Consider the following 20,917-nt stretch of genomic DNA (forward strand, 5'->3'; position numbering starts at 1 on the left):
CTAGATAAACAACCCTGTTACCCCAAATTTTGTATAACAACTAGTAATAGATATATAGGGGACCTAAAAGTATTAGCCAAAGAGGCCGTATAGAAAAAACAATATATTTGTAGGTCGGATATGTTATGTACTAGATTTTAACCTTGTTTGCTTTCTTTGAATAAAAAAAAAAATCTTCAGACTTTAACTCAGTCCATCAAGATTAGGTAAGTCTTATAGGTTGTGTGTACTAGTTAAGAGAAGAAAAGAAATGAAAAAAGAATCTAGAAAAGAGAATAAGAGAAAAGAATAGAAAAGAAATGAAATGGGAAGAAAATAGATGAAGTATGTATGTTTGGCTATCATTAGAAGAAAAGAAAAAAAAAGTTTTTGTATTTTCCTTTGTTTTCTTGTGTTTTTGGTAGGATTAATTTTTTTGTAGTAAAAAAAAACTTCATTATTTCCAAAGTAAAATTTGAAATTAAAAAAGAAATATTCTCTAAGTACTGCCAAGCACAAAAGATAAATTCTTAAACCAAGAAAAAAGTACAATTTTTATACATTTTTTTTTCTTCTCTTCTCTTAGCTACCAAACACAACCATACTGAATTTGCATAGTGGGTCTGATTCAGACATAAGATTCAACTATTTGTCTTTGAAATTTATTTCTATTGTTTGTTCGGGGTCTAGTGTCTCTTAGGCTGTGTTTGGTAATGTTTTTAAAACAGAAATGACGTTTTGTGTCAAAAACAGAAATTTCAGTTTTCTGTGTCAAAATGTAGTTATTTTTTTTTTAAACGAAACTGGAACGATAGAGCTACCTTTTGTCGTTCCGTCAATATTTTGCATGTTCTGGTCTTTTTTTCTCCTTTCTTTAAGATTTAACAAATATAGTTTTTTCTTTCAATGAAAAAAAAAAACATTGGGAGCAAGGTTCTATCACACTAAGATCTTCAAATTGGCCATATGGAATGGTGATCTAAAAAAATCCATCAATTGAATAGCAAAAACACAGTCCAGATTAGTTAACTTGTCAATATAAAAACTCAATTATTTAATTTCTTACCTAGTGACAACTTCCACTTATATTTTTCACGATCCATTTGTATTCCACAATTAATGATTTCTTTCTGCAAAATTCTTTACTATTGCAACGTCGCCAACTCTGATCAAATTTGAAATGTACCGTGGGAGGATGGGACCACTTGTATTTAAAATTAATCCTTTAGCAGATCTGCCATGTGTTAAATTAAGAATGTTTTTTGTGCGAATGTAGGACAGAGACAGACCACCAGTGGGTTGGGTTGGGTTGGATTGGATTGGGTTCTCTTAATCTGGATTCTGGGCCGATCAGATTAATTTGTAATGGAGTATTGATCCCAGAAAAAACCCAATATGCTGGCCCGATGCGATCGCTTCTTCTTCAATCTTGGGAATTGATGAGACCGTAGTCTTACCTATCCGCAACTGCAACTAAAAGGCCACTACAGCTACCGGTTGCATTACTTATTCTATCTGATTCTGGTATTGTTGTAGTTGCCGGCGAGTGGCGATGGACAAGATGAACCATGCGTTCGAGAGGGTTAAGATTCTCGTGGGAATGGAGGTGGACGAGGAACAACTTGTCGAGGGTAATTCATCGTTCATCGACGATTTCAATCGTCAATGTGCATTGTCTACCAAACAGGTCACCACGTCCCCTCCTCGCTTCCCCCCCCCCTTTTCTCTGTTATTCATACTTGACTTTCTTCTAGGGTTTCTGTTACTGTTAGATTTATCTATTTGTGTTGTTATTGTTCCCACTGTCCTTATTTTTTGGCTTCTCCAATTACTGCTCTCTTGCTTTACTTTGTAATGTTTTACTTGTTGCTACCCATACCCGTGTCCGAAGCTTTAACCCACCCCTCCCTCTCTTTCCAATTAACTTCTGTCAAATTGATGTTCATGATTTATTGGTCAAATAGATCTCAGTGATTACTTTCCTTGTCCAGTGTATGCATTGAGTTGCTGTTGTTCCCACTGATTCTTCCATGCACCTATGTACATATTATTTAATTTAGTTAGGATAAAAAAAATTTGGTTAATTTAATTAAAGATGAGCAGATGCATATAATGAGCTTTCTTGGGAAGAATCAATGGTGATGCTGATGTGGAGTATTGAACTGCGATTGAAACTCATTCTGATCCTATATAGATCACAACAGATTTAACTGATCCTTTGCACTTGGTGGGCCCGTTAACCCTGGGCGGAAAGGCACTGAATAAACCAGATGAGGCAGACTTATGCTAAGAGGGCTTTCTCTTACCTTTGTATTCTTTTGTGTTTTAGCTTCCTGTTTGGATTACTAATAAGTGCCCCATAGGAAGGATCTCTTGTTCCAATTTTATCAACTATCTCAGGAGTGTACAAGACTTGATTATGGCAAATGTTCTATTGCATTAACATGGTAAAGGCATGGCCTTTTGCATTGAAAAGAAAGAGGGGGGGGGTGAGAAAGTGATATCTTTCACACCTATGTTAATTTGCTCAAGGAAAAAAATAATCAGAAAAACTTAAACGGGAGAGCTGATGCAGTTTGGCGATGGATCTAGCATATCTTTTATTTACTTTCCTTTTTTAGAGTTAGAATTAGTATGGTAGATTTTTCTTTGAGTGAGAATTTTATTTATATTTTAGTTAGATGCAATATTTGTTTCAAATAGGAAAGTAGGACTGTTTTCAGTCTTTAAATAGGATTATTGAACTCAACTGAGATGAAAAAAAAAAATTGAATGAATTTGAAGAGATATGTTTTGGTTTGAATCGATGACTGCCATGGGTGGTTTTCTTCTCTGAAATTCTTCTTTTCTTCCTCTCTATTTCTTCTGGTTTTTCCCTTATCTTCTTTTTCTTCTTTCCTCCTTATCTTCCTCTTGCTGGCTGAACCCCTGTTCTGGACGGTAGATTACAGCCCTCATGATGCACATCGATTTCTTTTCTGTATGATCTGTTAGGGCTGAAGTTTTAATCGAATGTTTCCCCTACCTGGGCGACCTTAATCCTAGAATCTCATCCCCAAAGGATCCTTCTATCAAGAGATTAGAACATGGTTCAGATCTAGTTCTGCGCCTTGTGTTGGACTGAGTTGCAGGTACAGTTGTTCCTCGAGGTTTTACTGGTGCTAGAGTGGAAGCAGATTTTCTGCTGCGATTTCTTGTGAAGATTTAAGTTGGAGCTTGTGGCTGAGAATCGATAACCAACAAGTTTGGGTTATCGCTGGTTCTGTTCTCTGTCGAGACCTAAGGTTGAAGATGAACAACCACTTATTTACAACTAAAAAACTTGCTGAAATTTCATATGAGGTCAGATCTTTTGTTATTTTTACAAAGCCCACTTCTTTCTAAAGTTTTGTTTCTAATTATCTCTAATCTGAACTTAAATTCCGGAATACCCCCCATCTTTTACTTTTCTATTTCAGTTTGACCCTAGAACCTATTTTCATCTCTTTTAAGTGCTCGAATATTCCTGAATTCGCAAAATTGCCCCTCAACCTTTAAATTGAGGTATTTTATCATTCTTGTGGGCCCTAAACGACCGATTTCAGTCCTTGAAACCCGGATCCGCATCAAGTGGTATCAGAGCAAAATTTCCTGCACTTCCCTAACCATGACAGGTAACGTTACCAATGCTAAGTTGAACAAATTGTACCGCGAGTTAGCCGAGAACCAACAGAATACTAATGCTAGGCTTGAGAGGACTGAAGCCAAGTTTGATAAGTTTATGGAAGAGATGATTGCCTTTATGAAGAGGTTTGACAAGCAAGCTGAAGAAGGATCCTCTACATTACCTCCTCAGCTCAACACTTTACGGATCGAAGACACACTTGAGAGGCAGCAACTTGATCCAGTTGTTCCCCAGGATGTTACCCGACAATTTTCTGACAGAGATTATGGCATCAAAGTTGAGGTTTCCGAGTTCAGTGGTGAAAAGGGACCTGAGGAATTTCTTGACTGGCTTACCAAAGTGGAGAGAATTTTTGCGTATAAGTCTCGTCCAGACGTGAAGAAGTGTGAACTCATCATCACCAAGTTTATTGGCTATGCATGTTCATGGTGGGATGATGTTATCCATGCAAGGTTTGTCAGAAGACTTGGACCCGTTACCAATTGGGAGGTCATGAAGCAAATCCTGACTGAAAAATTTGTTCCTCTTAATTATGAAAAGGTAATGTTCCATAAATTACTTAACTTGCAACAAGGGAACAAAGATGTGGATTCCTACACCCTCGAATTCCACAAACTGTCATCAATGTGTCGACTTCAGGAGATAGACCAGCAACGGGTGATGCGATATATCAGTGGGTTAAGTACTGAGATTTGACTTGAGTTGGCTAACATTGATTTCAGGTCTGTTGATGTGGCAGCAGCTCATGCCAAGACAGCTGAAGAGAAGTCCATTTATTGGAAGGGTATACTCAAGACTTCTTCAGTTTATAGACCTCCACCACGTATGGAGGAAAAGAAGCCTGAAGCTCGCAGAGTTGAAGAGAAAAGGTCAGAGTTCAACAAGGATAGTGTTGGGGTGAAGAATATCATATGCCATAGTTGTGGCGAGAAGAGTCACTATTCCAACAAGTGTCCCAACAGGACTCGTTCTGTGAACGTAGCAGAGAAGCAGCCAACAGAGAAGAGTGAAGATGAAGCTCATTCATATCCTTATCCCCTCGAGGATGATGATATTATCGATGATGAAGATGAGGATGTAGAAGCTCATTCGGCTAGCCTTTCATCCTTTTCGAATAGACTAGTTGATAAGGCTCCTCTCTTCAAACAGAAGGGTACTTTCTTGCACAGCTCCGACCCTATTGATGTTCATGCAATTGTTGATACTGGGGCAGAAGCAAATTTTGTATCTGCTGAATTTGTTTGAGCACACAACCTTCCACAGAAGCAGCTTTTCAAGAAGATTCACGTGCGAGGTTTTGGACCCACAGCTCGAGAAGAGGCCACTGAAGTTGTTCGAGTACATTTACAGTTTGGGCCACTACAGTACCATGTCACCTGTTTGGTCACCCCATTGGCATACTGCGACATTCTTCTAGGGCGACCTTGGCAGCGACATGCAGGGCATTCTCTACGATGGCGCACGGAACACCATCAAGGTGAAGTAAGGAGGTCGTATGTACTTAATGAGGCCACATGCATTATCAGACATGCCACGTCGTCGACTGACTCCAGCTCCAGTGACACGTCAGCCTACTCTCCCTCCTCTTGGTGTTATGTTCCCATCTTTTGCTTTGAGATACGTGCCACCTCATCAACGAGCAACTTACAAGGGTATCTTGGGAGCATGGCCTAACTCGACGGAGTCGAGTTCTTTTAAGACCGGGAGAGCTGATACAGTTTGGCGACGGATCTAGCATATCTTTTATTTACTTTCCTTTTTTAGAGTTAGAATTAGTATGGTAGATTTTTCTTTGAGTGAGAATTTTATTTCTATTTTAGTTAGATGCAATATTTGTTTCAAATAGGAAAGCAGGACTGTTTTCAGTCTTTATATAGGATTATTGAACTCAACTGAGATGAAAAAAAAATTGAATGAATTTGAAGAGATATGTTTTGGTTTGAGTCGATGACTGCCATGGGTGGTTTTCTTCTCTGAAATTCTTCTTTTCTTCCTCTCTATTTCTTCTGGTTTTTCCCTTATCTTCTTCTTCTTCTTCTTTCCTCCTTATTTTCCTCTTGCTGGCTGAACCCCTGTTCTGGGCGGTAGATTACAGCCCTCATGATGCACATCGATTTCTTTTCTGTATGATCTGTTAGGGCTGAAGTTTTGATCGAATGTTTCCCCTACTTGGGTGACCTTAATCCTAGAATCTCATCCCCAAAGGATCCTTCTATCAAGAGATTCGAACATGGTTCAGATCTGGTTCTGCGCCTTGTGCTGGACTGAGTTGCAGGTACAGTTGTTCCTCGAGGTTTGCTGGTGTTAGAGTGGAAGCAGATTTGCTGCTGCAATTTCTTGTGAAGATTTCAGTTGGAGCTTGTGGCTGAGAATCGATAACCAACAAGTTTGGGTTATCGCTGGTTCTGTTCTCTATCGAGACCTAAGGTTGAAGATGAACAACCACTTATTTGCAACTAAAACACTTGCTGAAATTTCACATGAGGTCAGATCTTTTGTTATTTTCACAAAGCCCACTTCTTTCTAAAGTTTTGTTTCTAATTATCTCTAATCTGAACTTAAATTCCGGAATACCCCCCCTCTTTTACTTTTCTATTTCAGTTTGACCCTAGAACCTATTTTCATCTCTTTTAAGTGCTTGAATATTTCTGAATTCGCAAAATTGCCCCTCAACCTTTAAATTGAGGTATTTTATCATTCTTATGGGCCCTAAACGATCCTATTTCAGTCCTTGAAACCCGGATCCACATCAGTTACCAATGCAATAGCCAGTAGAGAGAGAATAACCAAAAAAGAAGAAAGAATAAGCTGCAAACTGAACACAAAGACTTTTACGTGGTTTACCCATTCTGACCGACATCTTTTACTAAGGATGATTGACCCAAAATCTTCACTTATAGTGGAGAATCTAGGGGTTCAACCCTGAGAGAGTGGCCAAGACGAAGGAAAACCACCTTCTCTTGGCAGAGAAATTAAAACATTTTTTCTAGCATTCCTAGAAGCAGGAAACAAAGGCCACCACAACAACTAATGTACTAATCCTTATATGGGCTAACATAAGTTTGCAACCTATTAGGATTAAAGAATTAAAAATCTAATTGAAAACGCAGTTATATAATGGGAAAAATCCATTCCTAATTCTATTTGGAACCCCTCCCCAACACCACCAAAAAAAAAAAAAGAAGAGAAGAAGAAGAAGCAAGAAAATTAAGAAACAGAGGGACTTGATTTAACTTAAGAAAAGGCCAAAAGTTGCTTAACAATTTAATTCAACAAAATACTAACGCAAAAGTTGACAAGCACATGGCACATTCCGAATCCATATGTCAAGAAAATTTGGTAATCATAGCAGCTCTCACTTCCAAGGTGGATTTAATTTTGGAGAACCTCAATATCAATAAAAGAGACCAACCAGGGTCATGCACACCAATTCCTCAATTTGGAACCTGAAAAATTAATCTCCCCCCCCCCCCCCCCCCGAGATAGCAACCTGAGCCAATTATTCCCTAGGGTGTCACTCGACAATTTTTAGACAAGTATTACAACATCAAGGTTGAGGTTCTACAGTTCGACGACAAGAAGGGACCTGAGGATTTTCTTGGCTGGCTGACTAGAGTCGAGAGGATTTCCGCACAAATTGTGTGCACTCATTGGAAAATAAGCATGGGATGGTGTGCTAAAATCATTGGCTTATTAGGCGACTTGGACCCATCACAAATTAGGAGGTCATAAAGCGGTTATTGAATGAAAAAATTGTTCCTCTTAATTTTAAGAAGATGCTTTTCCACAAGATGTTCAACTTTCATCAAGGCACTAAAAATATGAATACCTACTCCCTAGAGTTCCACAAGTTGTCTTCCAAATTCAGACTTTAGGAGACAGATCAGCAACATGTGTTGAGGTACATTAGTGGACTAAATACAGAGACTTTGTTAGAACTTGCTAGCGGGGATTTCAGATCAGTTGATGTGGCCATTGCATATGCCAAGACAGCTGAAGAAAAGTATGACTACTTCAGCATTGGCTTAAGACTTCTTTATCTTACAGACCTACACCCAAGACTGAAGAAAGGAAAGTCGAGTCCCATTATGATGCAACTCAAAAATAGATTAAAAAATGGGTGGGTGATCGTTGTTTGGCTGTGTGGCCCTTGAATCAGCATTGGGCCAATGAGAGCGCGCACCGCAACAGCCAACAAGGGTGGGATTTTTAATTCCACACGGGGCGAGTAATGTAGAACCGATTCCCAGCTAGATAACTAGGAATTAATTCCAGAATAGGATCATATGTGTTGCCAATTGATAGACTGAACAGAAGAGATGCCGTAGGTCTTCTACTTGTCTTCTCAGATATTGCAATGGCAGCTTGTAATCAAGCTTCAAACTGAACTCGAACAGGGCTGAAACCACTCAGGATCGCAGGAAAAACAAAATAGAGAAGGGGAAGGGGGATAGGTTGTCTCACTGTTCCCTAGGGCATCTCACCCAAGCTATTTCTCACAGCACTGCATCTCATAATTTTCTAGCACAAAGCTTTCTTCTTTTTTTTTTCATTCAATCATGGGCTGTTGATTTGCCTTCTTAATGTAGGAATAGCTTTGACAAGCAAACTAGACCCAAGACAGCAGGAAAATTAAACCGAAGAACAACCACATAACCTCCACAATAGTCCACTGGAGATTGATATACCAGTAAGAAAAATCAGACCACAGAACAGAGGGTAACAGTAAATATCAATCACAGTACCCAATACTATCTAGCCCAGATTTCAGTAGATCCAATAAACCAAGATCCAGCAGTATTAATAAGATGCAGCAGTTCCAAAACAACAGCAGGAAAATGGCAGAACATAATTAAACAGATCAGTTACCGATTCTGTTTAAATTCTGGCAGATTCACTACAGGAAAAAATTCTAGAGATTTTGAATATCTCTCTAACAGCAGCTTAGAATCAGACCTACTTTGGGTCGATCCATCAGGGAGTATAGGGGAACAATCGACCTCAATTTGGGGCCTAAACAGTGGCTGGAACTGGCTCTAGCAGAAGAGGCCAAAAGGTTCTATTTCAGATTTTTCTGGGCAGAAAAGTTGCAGTATAAATACCTGTGTTGCTGCAGTGTAAGGTCTTGAGAAGAAAGAAGACTTGAAGAGAATACTAGAACCTGAAAAGACCTCCTGGACTTCACGCCGCAAGGAGTCGTCGGATCACATGCCAATGCACACTGTGATCAAACACACAGCAGACTCTCACAGAGAAGCAGTGACAGTAGCATAATTTTTTTTTCATAAAATCGTGGGGCATAAAGAACCCCTTTCCTTTATTTATAATGATGGGGAATGTTTACAACTATTGGTGACTCAAAGTTACTAAAACTGAAATAACAAAACTACTAATATATAGTTACTAAAAAACTGAGATTGTAAACTAATGAAAAAGGAAATTAAATTTAGACTGAAATTAGAAACTAATATTGGAATGAAATTAGAAGCTAAAATTAGAAACTAATTTATAAACTAAATCCAAGCTAAATCCCCATCAATACCCAAGCCGTGGGGCTTGGAAACAACCTTGGTCGACCTCAGCCACTATGGTGGTGGTCGATCTTCTTTCCCCTTCTGAAATAAGTCTTCAATTCTGCATCAACTCTCCTTGGCTTGAAAACATTCGTCTTTGACGAATGAGCAATAGACATGTAGCGCTCATACAAGTCAGGATCAAGTCTCTTGAAGTCATCAACATGAATCCAAGTACAATCACTACGGGGACGGCCCTTCCACTTGACAAGAAAAGTGTGATATCTGGTGCCACAGCGGGAGGTCTTGTAATTATCATCCAAGACATCTTCAATAACTTCAGAAGTGGGTGGCTTCAGTTGGAGCAGCCTTAACATCTGTTTTGTGTTTCCATCATCCGAATGGTGCCCAACATAAAGGTGCAGATCAGCCACATTAAACATGTTGCTTATGGTCATGTCATCAGGCAACTCAAGCACATAAGCATTAGGTCCTATACGTTTCAGCACCTTATAGGGACCCATCTTCCGTGGATGTAACTTGGTATTGATACCCATCTGAAACCATTCAAGTTTACTCGAATCATCACCATGTCCCCGGGTTTGAACTCCACGTAACGCCGATGACGATCAGCAAAAACCTTATACACCTCATTGTTCAAGGCAATACGTCGTCGGATGTTGGCATACACCTCAGTAATATGACGCAAGAACTCATCAGCCTCAACACTAACTCGAGCTTGGGGTGGGAGTGACATAAGATCAATAGGTTGCTTAGGCTGAACTCCAAGTAAGATCTCAAAAGGAGTACGACCTGTTGTCCTATTCACTGAACTGTTGTAGGAAAATTCTGCAATATAAAAAATGGAAGGCTATGTCTTCTCATAATCTCAAACCAAACACCTCAACAAATTTTCCCAAGGTACGGTTCACCACCTCTGTCTGTCTGTCCGTCTGTGGATGAAATGCAGTTAAAAAGTTCAGCTTTGTATTTGTCTTCAACCACAATGTCTTCCAAAAATAACTCATGAACTTAACATCACGGTCAGACACAATACTAGTTGGCAGCCCATGTAGTCGCTCTACCTGCTTGAAGAAGAGCTTTGCAACCTGATAAGCATCAAAAGTCTTTCGACAAGGTATGAAATGAGCCATCTTAGAGAATTGATCCACAACCACCATAATGGAATCATATCGTTCTCTAATAGGGGGTAGTCCAAAAACAAAATCCTTGCTAACATCAAGCCACAGTGCATGAGGAACAGGTAGTGGAGAGTATAAACCTGTGTTCTATTTTCCCCCTTTTGCCAACTGACATACACGGCATCTCTTGATCACATGATCGACATCCTTTGCAATGCATAGCCAATAATATTGATCGCAGTCTTATCCTTCCCAAAATGTCCTCCTAATCCTCCTCCATGTAATTCTCGTGTGATGTGATGACGTAGGGAAGAGTTTGGAATACAAAGCCGTGTGCCAAAGAATAAGTACCCATCATGAATAGAGTACTTTAGGTGTTGTCCACCTTGTTGCATCTCTGCAAAGACAGTGCTGAAATCAGGATCAGATGCGTACTCACCCCGTATCTGATCAATGCTAATAACATGTGCTGAAAATGTGTTGAGTGTGAGCACTTTCCGGCTAAGTGATTCAGCCACTGTGTTTTCCTTTCCCGCCTTGTACTTCATAGCAAATATAAACTCCTGCAAGTAAGTTACCCATTTGGCATGCCTGTGGCTAATCGACTTCTGTGAGTGAAGGTGTTTCAAGGCCTCATGATCAGCCAATAAGGTAGTGTCTCCAATGGCGTAGCACTTGGATGACTGTATACAACTCCAAATCATATGTCGAATAGCGCTTCTTGGTCTCATTCAGTTTCTTGCTGTAGAAAGCGATGGGGTGTCCTCCTTGCATTAACACTCCTCCTAGCCCAACATGTGAAGCATCAGTAACTACCTCGAATACTCTGTCAAAATCTGGTAGGCGTAGAATGGGTGCCTCTGTCATCTTCCTCTTCACAAGAGTGAAGGCTTTGGTCACTGCAACTTTCCATTCAAACTTCCCCTTACTTTCCTTCATACATTCAGTGATGGGTGCCATAACTGCACTGAAATTCCGAATAAATCTCCTGTAGAAGGAAGCCAAACCATAGAAACTACGGCCTTCTGTTAGTGTCTTAGGTATAGGCCAATCAGTGATGCTCTTGATCTTCTGCAAATCAGCTTCAACCCCTTTTGATGACACTATAAATCCAAGGAATACAACCTTGGGCAGCATGAAGGAACACTTCTTAAGATTAATGTATAACTTCTCTTCTCGGAGTACTCTCAAGACTTGCCTCAAGTGATCCATGTGCTCTTCATGGTTCTTACTATATATCAAAATATCATCAAAGTAAACAACCAAAAAGCGACAATGAACGGACGAAGTACCTATGTCATAACTCTCATGAAGGTGTTAGGTGCATTCGTTAGACCGAAAGACATGACTTTCCACTCATATAAGCCATCCTGGGTCTTAAAGGCGATCTTCCACTCATCTCCAAAGCGGATGCGAATTTGATGATAGCCACTCCTTAGATCTAATTTGGAAAAAACCTTTGCCCTGGATAGCATATCCAACATATCATCAAGTCGTGGTATAGGAAACCTATACTTGACTGTTATCTTGTTGATAGCACGGTTGTCCACACATATACGCCAAGAACCATCCTTTTTTGGCGTGAGTAAAGCTGTGTACTGCACAAGGACTTAAGCTCTCCTTAATGAAGCCCTTTTGTAATAACCCATCCACTTGCCGTTTCAGCTCGGCATGCTCAGTAGGGCTAAGTCTGTAAGCGGGAAGGTTGGTTAAAACCGAACCAGGTACCAAATCAATAGCATGTTGTATGTCTTGCATGGGAGGTAGCTCATTTGGGAGATCATCAGGGACTAAGTTAGAAAAATCAGATAGGAGCTCTCTAATAGGTGCATTATGTGTTACCTCAGGTTAGGGAATGACTTTCCGAGTAACAAGAGCCATAACCATTCCAGACTCATGACTTGTGCGTAAAAACTGTTTGCGGGGAATAGCTAGCAACTCCTTTGTGGGTATAGCTACCACCTTCTCAATTTCAACATCCTTCTGATTTGATCTTAGGGATCTCTGTCGTCGTATTTCAGCCGGCACATTTACTTGATAGAAAGTTGTAGGAACACCCTTCCACATGAAAGTACACAGGTTCTTCTTACCTCCAACCATGGCATCATTGTCATACATTCAGGGATGACCAAGCAATACATCTGTGAGTTTCCTTGGGATCACATCACACCTGACTTTCTCTTCATACCGGTAAAGTTTCAGAGGAACTGAGCACCTCTTGGTCACCTCCAAGGTATTACCATTCAGTAGGGATACCTTATAAGGCTGAGGATGTGGGTCAGATTTCAAGGTTGCTTTCTTCACAAAGGCTTCAGAGACAACATTTACACAATTGCCACTATCAATTATAATCTAACAAGTATGCTCACCTGACTTCATACGACTATAGAATATGCAGCTACATCGCCAATTCTCTCCTTTGGTTTCAACCACCAAAATGCAAATAACAATATGTATTCCATGAGTGCCATCCTCATCAAAGTCTTCTATGTCATAGTCATATCCACCATCATCATCATCCTCTAAAGTGTAAGGGTAGAGAGCTGATTCATCTTCCTCGTTGGAGTCTTCAACCTCAACTACTGCATTAACCCTTTGCTTATGTGGGCAAGACTTAGTAAAGTGTCCTACCTCTTGGCAATGGGCCTTAGTACTACCTGTCATGGGTGCCTTTCCTTTATGATCAGCCAATGGAGGAAAAGTGGACTTTGGGGGTGCTAAACTACTAGGTTTAGTGGCTAGAAAAATTTTCTTAACCTCCTTAGCTTGAAAACCAAACCTTCTACCTGATTGTACTATAAGCTCCTCTGCTCGTAGGGCATTGTTAAAACAATCCCTCACTGAGTACACATCCACAACTCCAATTCCTCTGTTGATTTCAGCTTGCAATCCTAGTCGAAATCGACATAATAGTTGCCTTTCATTTTCCCTTATGCTTGTGCAAGAACAAAGTGCATCAAATCTGTTCATGTACTCTGCAACAGTCATAATACCTTGACGAAGAGAATTCAACTGGTCTTGTATGCGAGCTCTGAAGTTGCGTGACAAGTATTTGTCAGATAGCTCAAGCTTCATCTCCTCCCAAGAAGTAGGCTCTCTACCACGGTCTTCCAACTCCTGTTCATTAGTCCACCAATCAGGAGCAGCCTCAACTAGCTTAGCACGAGCTAGTTTCATCTTCCGTTCCTTAGGTAAGTCATAATAGTCAAAATAGTTATCCAAAGCCACTACCCAATCATAGAACAATTGGGGGTCATGTCTCTCATCAAGCTCCTTCAGATCGAGCTTGACCTTCAATGAATCTCCAGAGTACCTCTGATGAGTGGGACGTTCAGTCTCAAAGTAACCCCTTATGTGTTCTTCAAAAGTAGGTTGCACCACAAGAACCCCCTGTGGTGGTCTCAGATTAGGGACAGGTCTCCTGTTAGCCAACTGAGCAGTTACATTCAATGGGTCTTCGACCTCAGGTGGAGTATGAGAAGCACAGGTATGTTTTTGTGATTGAATTTCCATAGCTAACAACCTTACATTCATCTCAGTCCGCAAGGCTTGCTGTTCGGTCTTCATATTCTGCAGCAACTCCATAATAGAAGCTAGAGTGGGGGTGTTGTTCTCAGCCATGCTCTGATACCACTTAATGTAGGAATAGATTTGACAAGCAAACTGGACCCAAGACTACAGGAAAATTAAACCGAAGAACAACCGCATAACCTCCACAATAGTCCACAGCAGATTGATATACCAACAAGAAAAATCAGACCACAGAACAAAGGGTAACAGTAAATATCGATCACAGTACCCAATACTATCTAGCCCAGATTTCAATAGATCCAATAAACCAAGATCCAGTAGTATTAATAAGATGCAGCAGTTCCAAAACAACGGCAGGAAAATGGCAGAACAGAATTAAACAGATCAGTTACCGATTCTGTTTAAATTCTGGCAGATTTACTACAGGACAAAATTCTAGAGATTTTGAATATCTCTCTAACAGCACTTAGAATCAAACCTACTTTGGGTCGATCCATCAGGGAGTATAGGGGAACAATCGACCTCAATTTGGGGCCTAAACAATGGCTGGAACTGGCTCCAGCAGAAGAGGCCGAAAGGTTCTATTGCAGAATTTTCTGGGCAGAAAAGTTGCGGTATAAATACCTGTGTTGCAGCAGTGTAATGTCTTGAGAAGAGAGAAGACTTGAAGAGAATACTAGAACCTGAAAAGACCTCCTGGACTTCACGCCGCAAGGAGTCGTCGGATCACACACCAACCCATACTGTGATCAAACACACAGGAGACTCTCACAGAGAAGCAACGACAGCAGCATACTTTTTGTTTCATAAAATCGTGGGGCATAAAGAACCCCTTTCCTTTGTTTATAATGATGGGGAATATTTACAACTATTGGTAACTCAAAGTTACTAAAACTGAAATAACAAAATTACTAATATGTAGTTACTAAAAAACTGAGATTGTAAACTAATGAAAAAGGAAACTAAATTTAGACTGGAATTAGAAACTAATATTGGACTGAAATTAGAAGCTAAAATTAGAAACTAATTTATAAACTAAATCCCCATCAATACCCAAGCCGTGGGGCTTGGAAACAGCCTTGGTCAACCTCAGCCGGTGTGGTGGTGGTTGACCTTCTTTCCCCTTCTTAAAGAAGTCTTCAATTCTGCATCACTTCTTCCTTTATTTATAAACTCTAAATTGTTACAAAATTGGGTCCCTTTCTTGCATGGAAGGGAAGGAATCCCCTTAGAATTAGATATTAAACTATTTGGAAACTAATTACAAAACAAATAAATTGCCTCCCTTTTACAAAGATAGAAACCCAATTAGAATTCCTACTTTCTAAAAGTAAAAACTAAAATTAGAAACTAGCTATAGATAATATCTTCTTAACTATTACAAAGAAATATGAAAATAGAAACTACATTAATCAAAGATTTCCAAAAATCTTGTAGCTTAAACTCTTCCATGCGAGCTGGCCATGGGGACCCACGAATAAAGAGGGAATCTTCTTCAAGTCTTCTCCACGCAAGCTGTCTTTGGGTTGAACCGACAAAGAACAAAGAACCAAGAACCAAGCCACATCAGACCAGGCTGCCTCCCACAGCAGTTGCATCCACAACATGTCTAGACTGGTTTTGGGGCCTTGTTCCTGCAATCTACATCAGCTCTCCTCATCTTGAAAAAAAAAAAAAAAAAATTGCCCACGAGTTTTGTTGAGTTGAATCAAACTTACATGATCATCTTCTAGTGGGTAGTAGACTCTGCAATCATCAACACCGTCTGCTGCCATTCTGGCTCTGATACTAATTAATGTAAAAGTAGGTTTACACTAGGTAAACAAACTCCCAATAGTTAAATAGCCCAAACCAAACCAAACCAAACCTGAATCCTCAAATCAGTCTTTACAGAAACCAGAAAGGACCAGAGAAAGATAATCTCAGCTGGGAAGTTAGGATGTCCAAACCTGTCCAGAAGTAACTAGAAATAACTCAGAAAACTTCTTACAGCAACAGGTGACAATTCAGCAACAAAATCCCAACAGCAGCTAGCAATCCCAAGCAGAACTGGGTTTCGGCCAGAAATAGGGAGAACCCTGTGGTTGGAGTTTGAGAGCCCTGCAGGGGTTGAAACCTGGTTGATGGTCCTCCTTAGGATGGGCCTTGATCCCTCCAAAGGGTCTTCAAAAATACTGGACAGAAACTGAGAAGAAAACTCTGCCGATTCTCTTCAAAAACCTAACTTTTGGGAATCGATGGCTGATTCTATAGTTGTTCCTTGCTCTACAACTTGGATTCTGCTGTACCTTCAATCGATGCTTCAGAACACTCACAAGTCTCTCTCTCACAAGCACAAATAAGTGAAACTAAAAAAAAAAGAAAAAAACAGAGAAAAGGAGAAGAAGATGCATAGTTGTGAGTGGGGTAATGGTATCTCAGCCTGGGTATCTCACCCACAACTCTCTCAGTTGTTTATCTTCCTTTCTCAGGAGAGGGAGCAAGTAATAGCTGCAATAACTTTCAGTGATTCCATTTTAATTGTGTCTACAACAACCTCTCTTTATATAGAGGTTTGAAATTACAAAATAGAAGCTTAACTCAAATTAGAAACTATTGCAAAAATAGAAAGTATGCAAGATAAAGACTAACTCTAACTTCTAACCAAAGCAAATAGAAGGAAAGCTACTAGGGGCTTCCTAGAAGGCATCTCCTCCCTTGTACAACATCTTTGACCAGTCGAAAAGCAATCACAAAATACTATAGCTGTAGAAAATCGCAGGACACAGAAAAGAGGATTTCTGGACAGCTGTAACCGCTGATCGATGGAGCCATCCGAGGGTCTACCAGAAGCTGCAAACAACTACTAAAATAGGGAAAATAAAGGGCTACCTGTGTTGGGCCGATGGGTCAGCATAGGGGTGTTCGAACTCATCCCAATGGTTGGTTCGATCGTTGCTTCTTCTTCCTGTGGTAATGTAAACCATGATGGTGATATACATCAGTGAGGTGGTCATTTCTCCTTTTCTATGTCTAGGTGTACAGTATAACAAGGGTTAGAGAGGGTCACTTAACTTTGGAGTCTCTTAGGGATTCATTCACTAAGAGTTTTATTGCAAAAATGAGGAACCAAGTACAAGATAACAAGGGTCAGAGAGGATCACTTAACTTTGGGGTCTCTCGTGGACTCACTCACCACTATAATTCAAAACATGCCGAATTTTTGGTGATTTCGATGAGGATGAGACGAAATAATAGATGAATTAAATAATCGACACTATTTCGGTCAAATTTTAGTAATTTTGATCATGTCTAGACTGTAAAGAAAAATGCACTGTTCAGGCTAGGGGTGGGTGTAAGTTTGGCCCTAACGGCCTGAACCCGCCCTAAGCCCGAACCCTATCTAACCTGGTTATGAGGGTCAACCCAGCCCAACTTGACCAACCCTAACCAAGCCTGGCCTGGCCCGACCCGATTTTAACCCTGATCTATTATTGTGTTTAGTAATAGTGTTCCCTTTCCCTGAGGCCTACATCATGTGTTACATAAGCGTTCAACAAGCTGTCTATATGACTTCAACCCACATCATGTGTTACATAAGCCACATACTCTTACCTATGGGGCCAAAATTTGGCCAGTCCAGTTTCTGGGAGATGTGGTGATGCTAGGCGATTAAAAGGTCTATCTTATAACCAAATTGACCACCTTGCTTGTTGTAAATTTATGGATTTCGCATAGAAAAGGGCTGGCCATAGCTTAATATCTCCCCACCCCCCTTTGGTAAGTATAGGCTTGACATCGATGACCTTTTGTAGAAAAAATACAGGACTAGCTAGGATCAACCCGGCTCAACCCAACCCAACTTTGAGCCCTGTAGGGTTGGGCTTGAGCGTGAACCCAGCAGGGTTGGACCTGGGTTGAGTTTTGGGACCTAGGGTTGGGTTGGGGTTTTAAGAAACCCGGCCCAACCCGACCACCTTTCACTCCTAGTTTAGGCTGATATTTTGGTCATTTCAGTTGTCTGCCTCGAAATGATCAATCGAAACTCACGGCAAAAAAATACATTGTTTCAATGATCTCGACGAGATGGGGTCGAGTTTTGGCCTTTTTACATGTGGTTTTTGGTCTGGTTCAAGTGAAACCAACTCGAACTGAGTTATTTGGCGAGTTCTCCCGAGATCTCAGTCGAGATATGGTTGATTTTGTGTGTCGCCTCTCATCTCGTCTCGAAAAATCCAAAAAGTTGGCAAGATCTCAACGAGACATGGTACCAGGTGCCTTGCCTAGTCAGCCCCTAAGCGCACTGTGACATTCTCTTAGGGAGACCATGTCAACTCAAGGTGAAACTAGGAGGGCGTATGTTTGTAATGTTGCTCAATGCATTGATAGATATGCCTCAACAACGACAGATTCCTCCTCCTCCTCCTCTACCAGATGAGCCAGGATATTCACCCCACTCATGGAGTTACAATTCAACCTTTGTCCCCAAAATGGGATTGACCGGTATGTGGGTTAGAAACCTCACTGAAATTTGAGGTTGATTGGTGCTCTAATGGTTGAGTTCTTCCTTGGCAACCAGCAAATGGTTACCTCTGGTTGCAGTCCTATCGTGGGTTGAAGAAGAATCAACTTCTGAAACTACAACTAAGACCCAATCTTCTAAATATTTCTCAAGGACCCTCCCTGAACTTTAGTCCTTTTGCCCCCTATTTCAATTTTATTTGCAGAAAACCTTCTCTTTCCAAATTCTATTTATTGTTGGGTCCTTTCACATGTTTACTTACATATAAGGTGCTGAATTGTTACATAAATTACCGAATTGACACTACCATTGTAATTTGAGTTGTTTATCATCTGGGTGGGTCCATAGAGACTCATAATCAGGGTCAATAAACCCGAGATCACATCAGGTTTGTCAAAGGTTTTTTGATTTCTTATGTCCAGATTCCCTATTGAAGTTTATACTATAATCTACCTATACTTTTGTTTTGGAGATTCTTGAACTGATGTTTTTCTCCTCCATTTTCTCTCATTAATCAGAGATTATATGGCTTTGTGACATGCTTTGTTGCTGGTTTAGCATGTACGCTCCTGGTAAGCTCAACTACTTGTAATTAATTTTACCACTTCTACTTATGACTTTTTCCCCTTGTCAATATGTTGTGCCACAAAATTTGAATGTAGCATGGTCATCAGTTTCGTCATTGACACATTTAACTTGATTTTTTGAAACTTGTGTGATCTTGCTTATCTATTTAAAAACAGAAGTTGTGTGCATCTTTGTTATTTACTACCCCTCACCCAATTTTAATTTCTTTCCAATATCTAAATTTGGCATGCAATTTTTAAGCCCTTATTTGTTTGCACTTATTATGGATGATTTAACTAGAGTCATTCAAGATGAGGTTCCTTAGTGTATGCTTTTTGCTAATGATATTGTTTTGATGGATTAGACAAGCAAGGATTAATGCCAACTTAGAGCTATGGAGATCAACCTTGGAATCAAAAGGTTTTAAAACAAGTTGAACAAAAACATAATATATGGTGTATAACTTTAGTTACACTAGGACGGATAATGAGGTGGTAAAACTTGATGCGAGGGAGATTTCGCAAAGTGATTATTTTAAGTATTTGAGATCAATCATAAATAGATATAATATATCAATCATAAATAAATATGATATAGAGGATGATGTTTCACATAGAATTACAATAAGATGGATGATGTGGATAGATGCATCCGGAGTGTTGTGTAATAGATGAATTCCTTTAAAACCTGAAAAGGAAAATTTTATAGGATAGTCATATGTCCGGCTATGATGTATGGTGCGAAATGTTGGGCAGTTAAGAAACATAGTATAAATAAACTCAGTGTAGCTGAGATGAGGATGTTTAGATGGATGTGTGGCAAAACTATGAAGGATTAAGTAAAGAATGATCATATTAGAACTGATTTGGGAGTAGCTATGATACATGATAAGCTACAAAAAAATAATCGTTTCAAGTGGCATGTCCACGTTAACAGAAGCCTTTGGATGCTCGAGTACAGAGAAGTGATTTGATTCAGATTAAAGAAACTAAGAGAGCAAGGGGCAGACCTAAAATGACTCTGGGAGAAGTGGTGAGGAAAGACATGCATAGCTTAGGCCTAATATCAAGTATGACCTCAAATAGAGTTGATTGGAGGGAAAGGGTCCATATAGTTGACCCCATTTAGTTGGGTAAGGCTGACTTCTTGTTGTTTATATAAATTTTGCTGCAATTTCATTAACACCCTCTCAATTGAGTTTGTTGTTGTGTATGAGCCAATTTGAAAGGTTGTCAAGCTTTTAGATCAATTTTTCAAAATCTCACTTATTTTTTGGTGGGGCTCTCAAATGCTGACAAGATTATTTTGTAAGAGAGGACTAGCTTCTCATTAGTTCTTCTCCTTGTCAAGTACTTGTGTTTAGCACTCACCACTGCACTTCGAATTTAGATCTCATGCGCAAGGGACTCCAACTTTGGAAGTGCAAGCTTCTCTTTTATGTCAATCGCCTAGAATTGATCAAATGTATCCTTCATTCTTCCTACATTTATTAGTCTCATTTTTTCGGGCTGCCTTAATCCACCAACAAGGATCTAGAAACCCTTATGTGTTCCTTTCTTTGGAAAGGCTCTGAAGCTACTAGATTTCTCCACCCTATCGGCTGAGCTTCTGTCTATCTTCCCAAAGATGAAGGAGTCTTGGTCTAAGAAGAACTAAAGAGGTCAATTTTGTTGGCGTCCTCAAATTGTTCCGGAAGTTAGTGGCTAAGAAAAAAATATCTAGGTTGATTGGATCTACGGTGGGCTGCTTTCGTGATGACTCTGTTTGGACTATTGCTTTTTGTTAGGATGCTTCTTGGGTTCGGAGGAAGATCGTCAATCTTAAACCCCTCGCTCTTAGGGTTGCTATCTCCAATATTGAGGATGGTGCCTCCACTAATCTCTGGTTTAAACATTGGCACCTTATGGGTGTGCTCCTTCCCTTAGTTGGTGCCAAAGGCATCTACAGCTCGGGGCTTCACAAGCATTCCATGGTTGCGAACATCCTTTGACATGATGGTTGGGCTCCTCTCCCCTCCCCC

General features: G+C 40.1%; 1 protein-coding gene across 1 annotated transcript in view; it reads left to right on the top strand.

Annotated features, from left to right (window-relative positions):
* Positions 1-1,322: 1,322 nt before the first annotated feature.
* Positions 1,323-20,917, top strand: part of LOC122073606 (vesicle transport protein SFT2B) — a 31,608-nt gene continuing 12,013 nt past the window's right edge. Inside the window, exons 1-2 of the mRNA XM_042638202.1 lie at positions 1,323-1,666; positions 18,849-18,902. Of these exons, the coding sequence (XP_042494136.1) occupies positions 1,532-1,666; positions 18,849-18,902 (189 nt within the window). The 5' untranslated portion in view covers positions 1,323-1,531. The remainder of the gene's footprint in view (positions 1,667-18,848; positions 18,903-20,917) is intronic.

Source organism: Macadamia integrifolia, chromosome 3, assembly GCF_013358625.1.
Source record: "Macadamia integrifolia cultivar HAES 741 chromosome 3, SCU_Mint_v3, whole genome shotgun sequence".
Taxonomy (NCBI): Eukaryota; Viridiplantae; Streptophyta; class Magnoliopsida; order Proteales; family Proteaceae; genus Macadamia; species Macadamia integrifolia.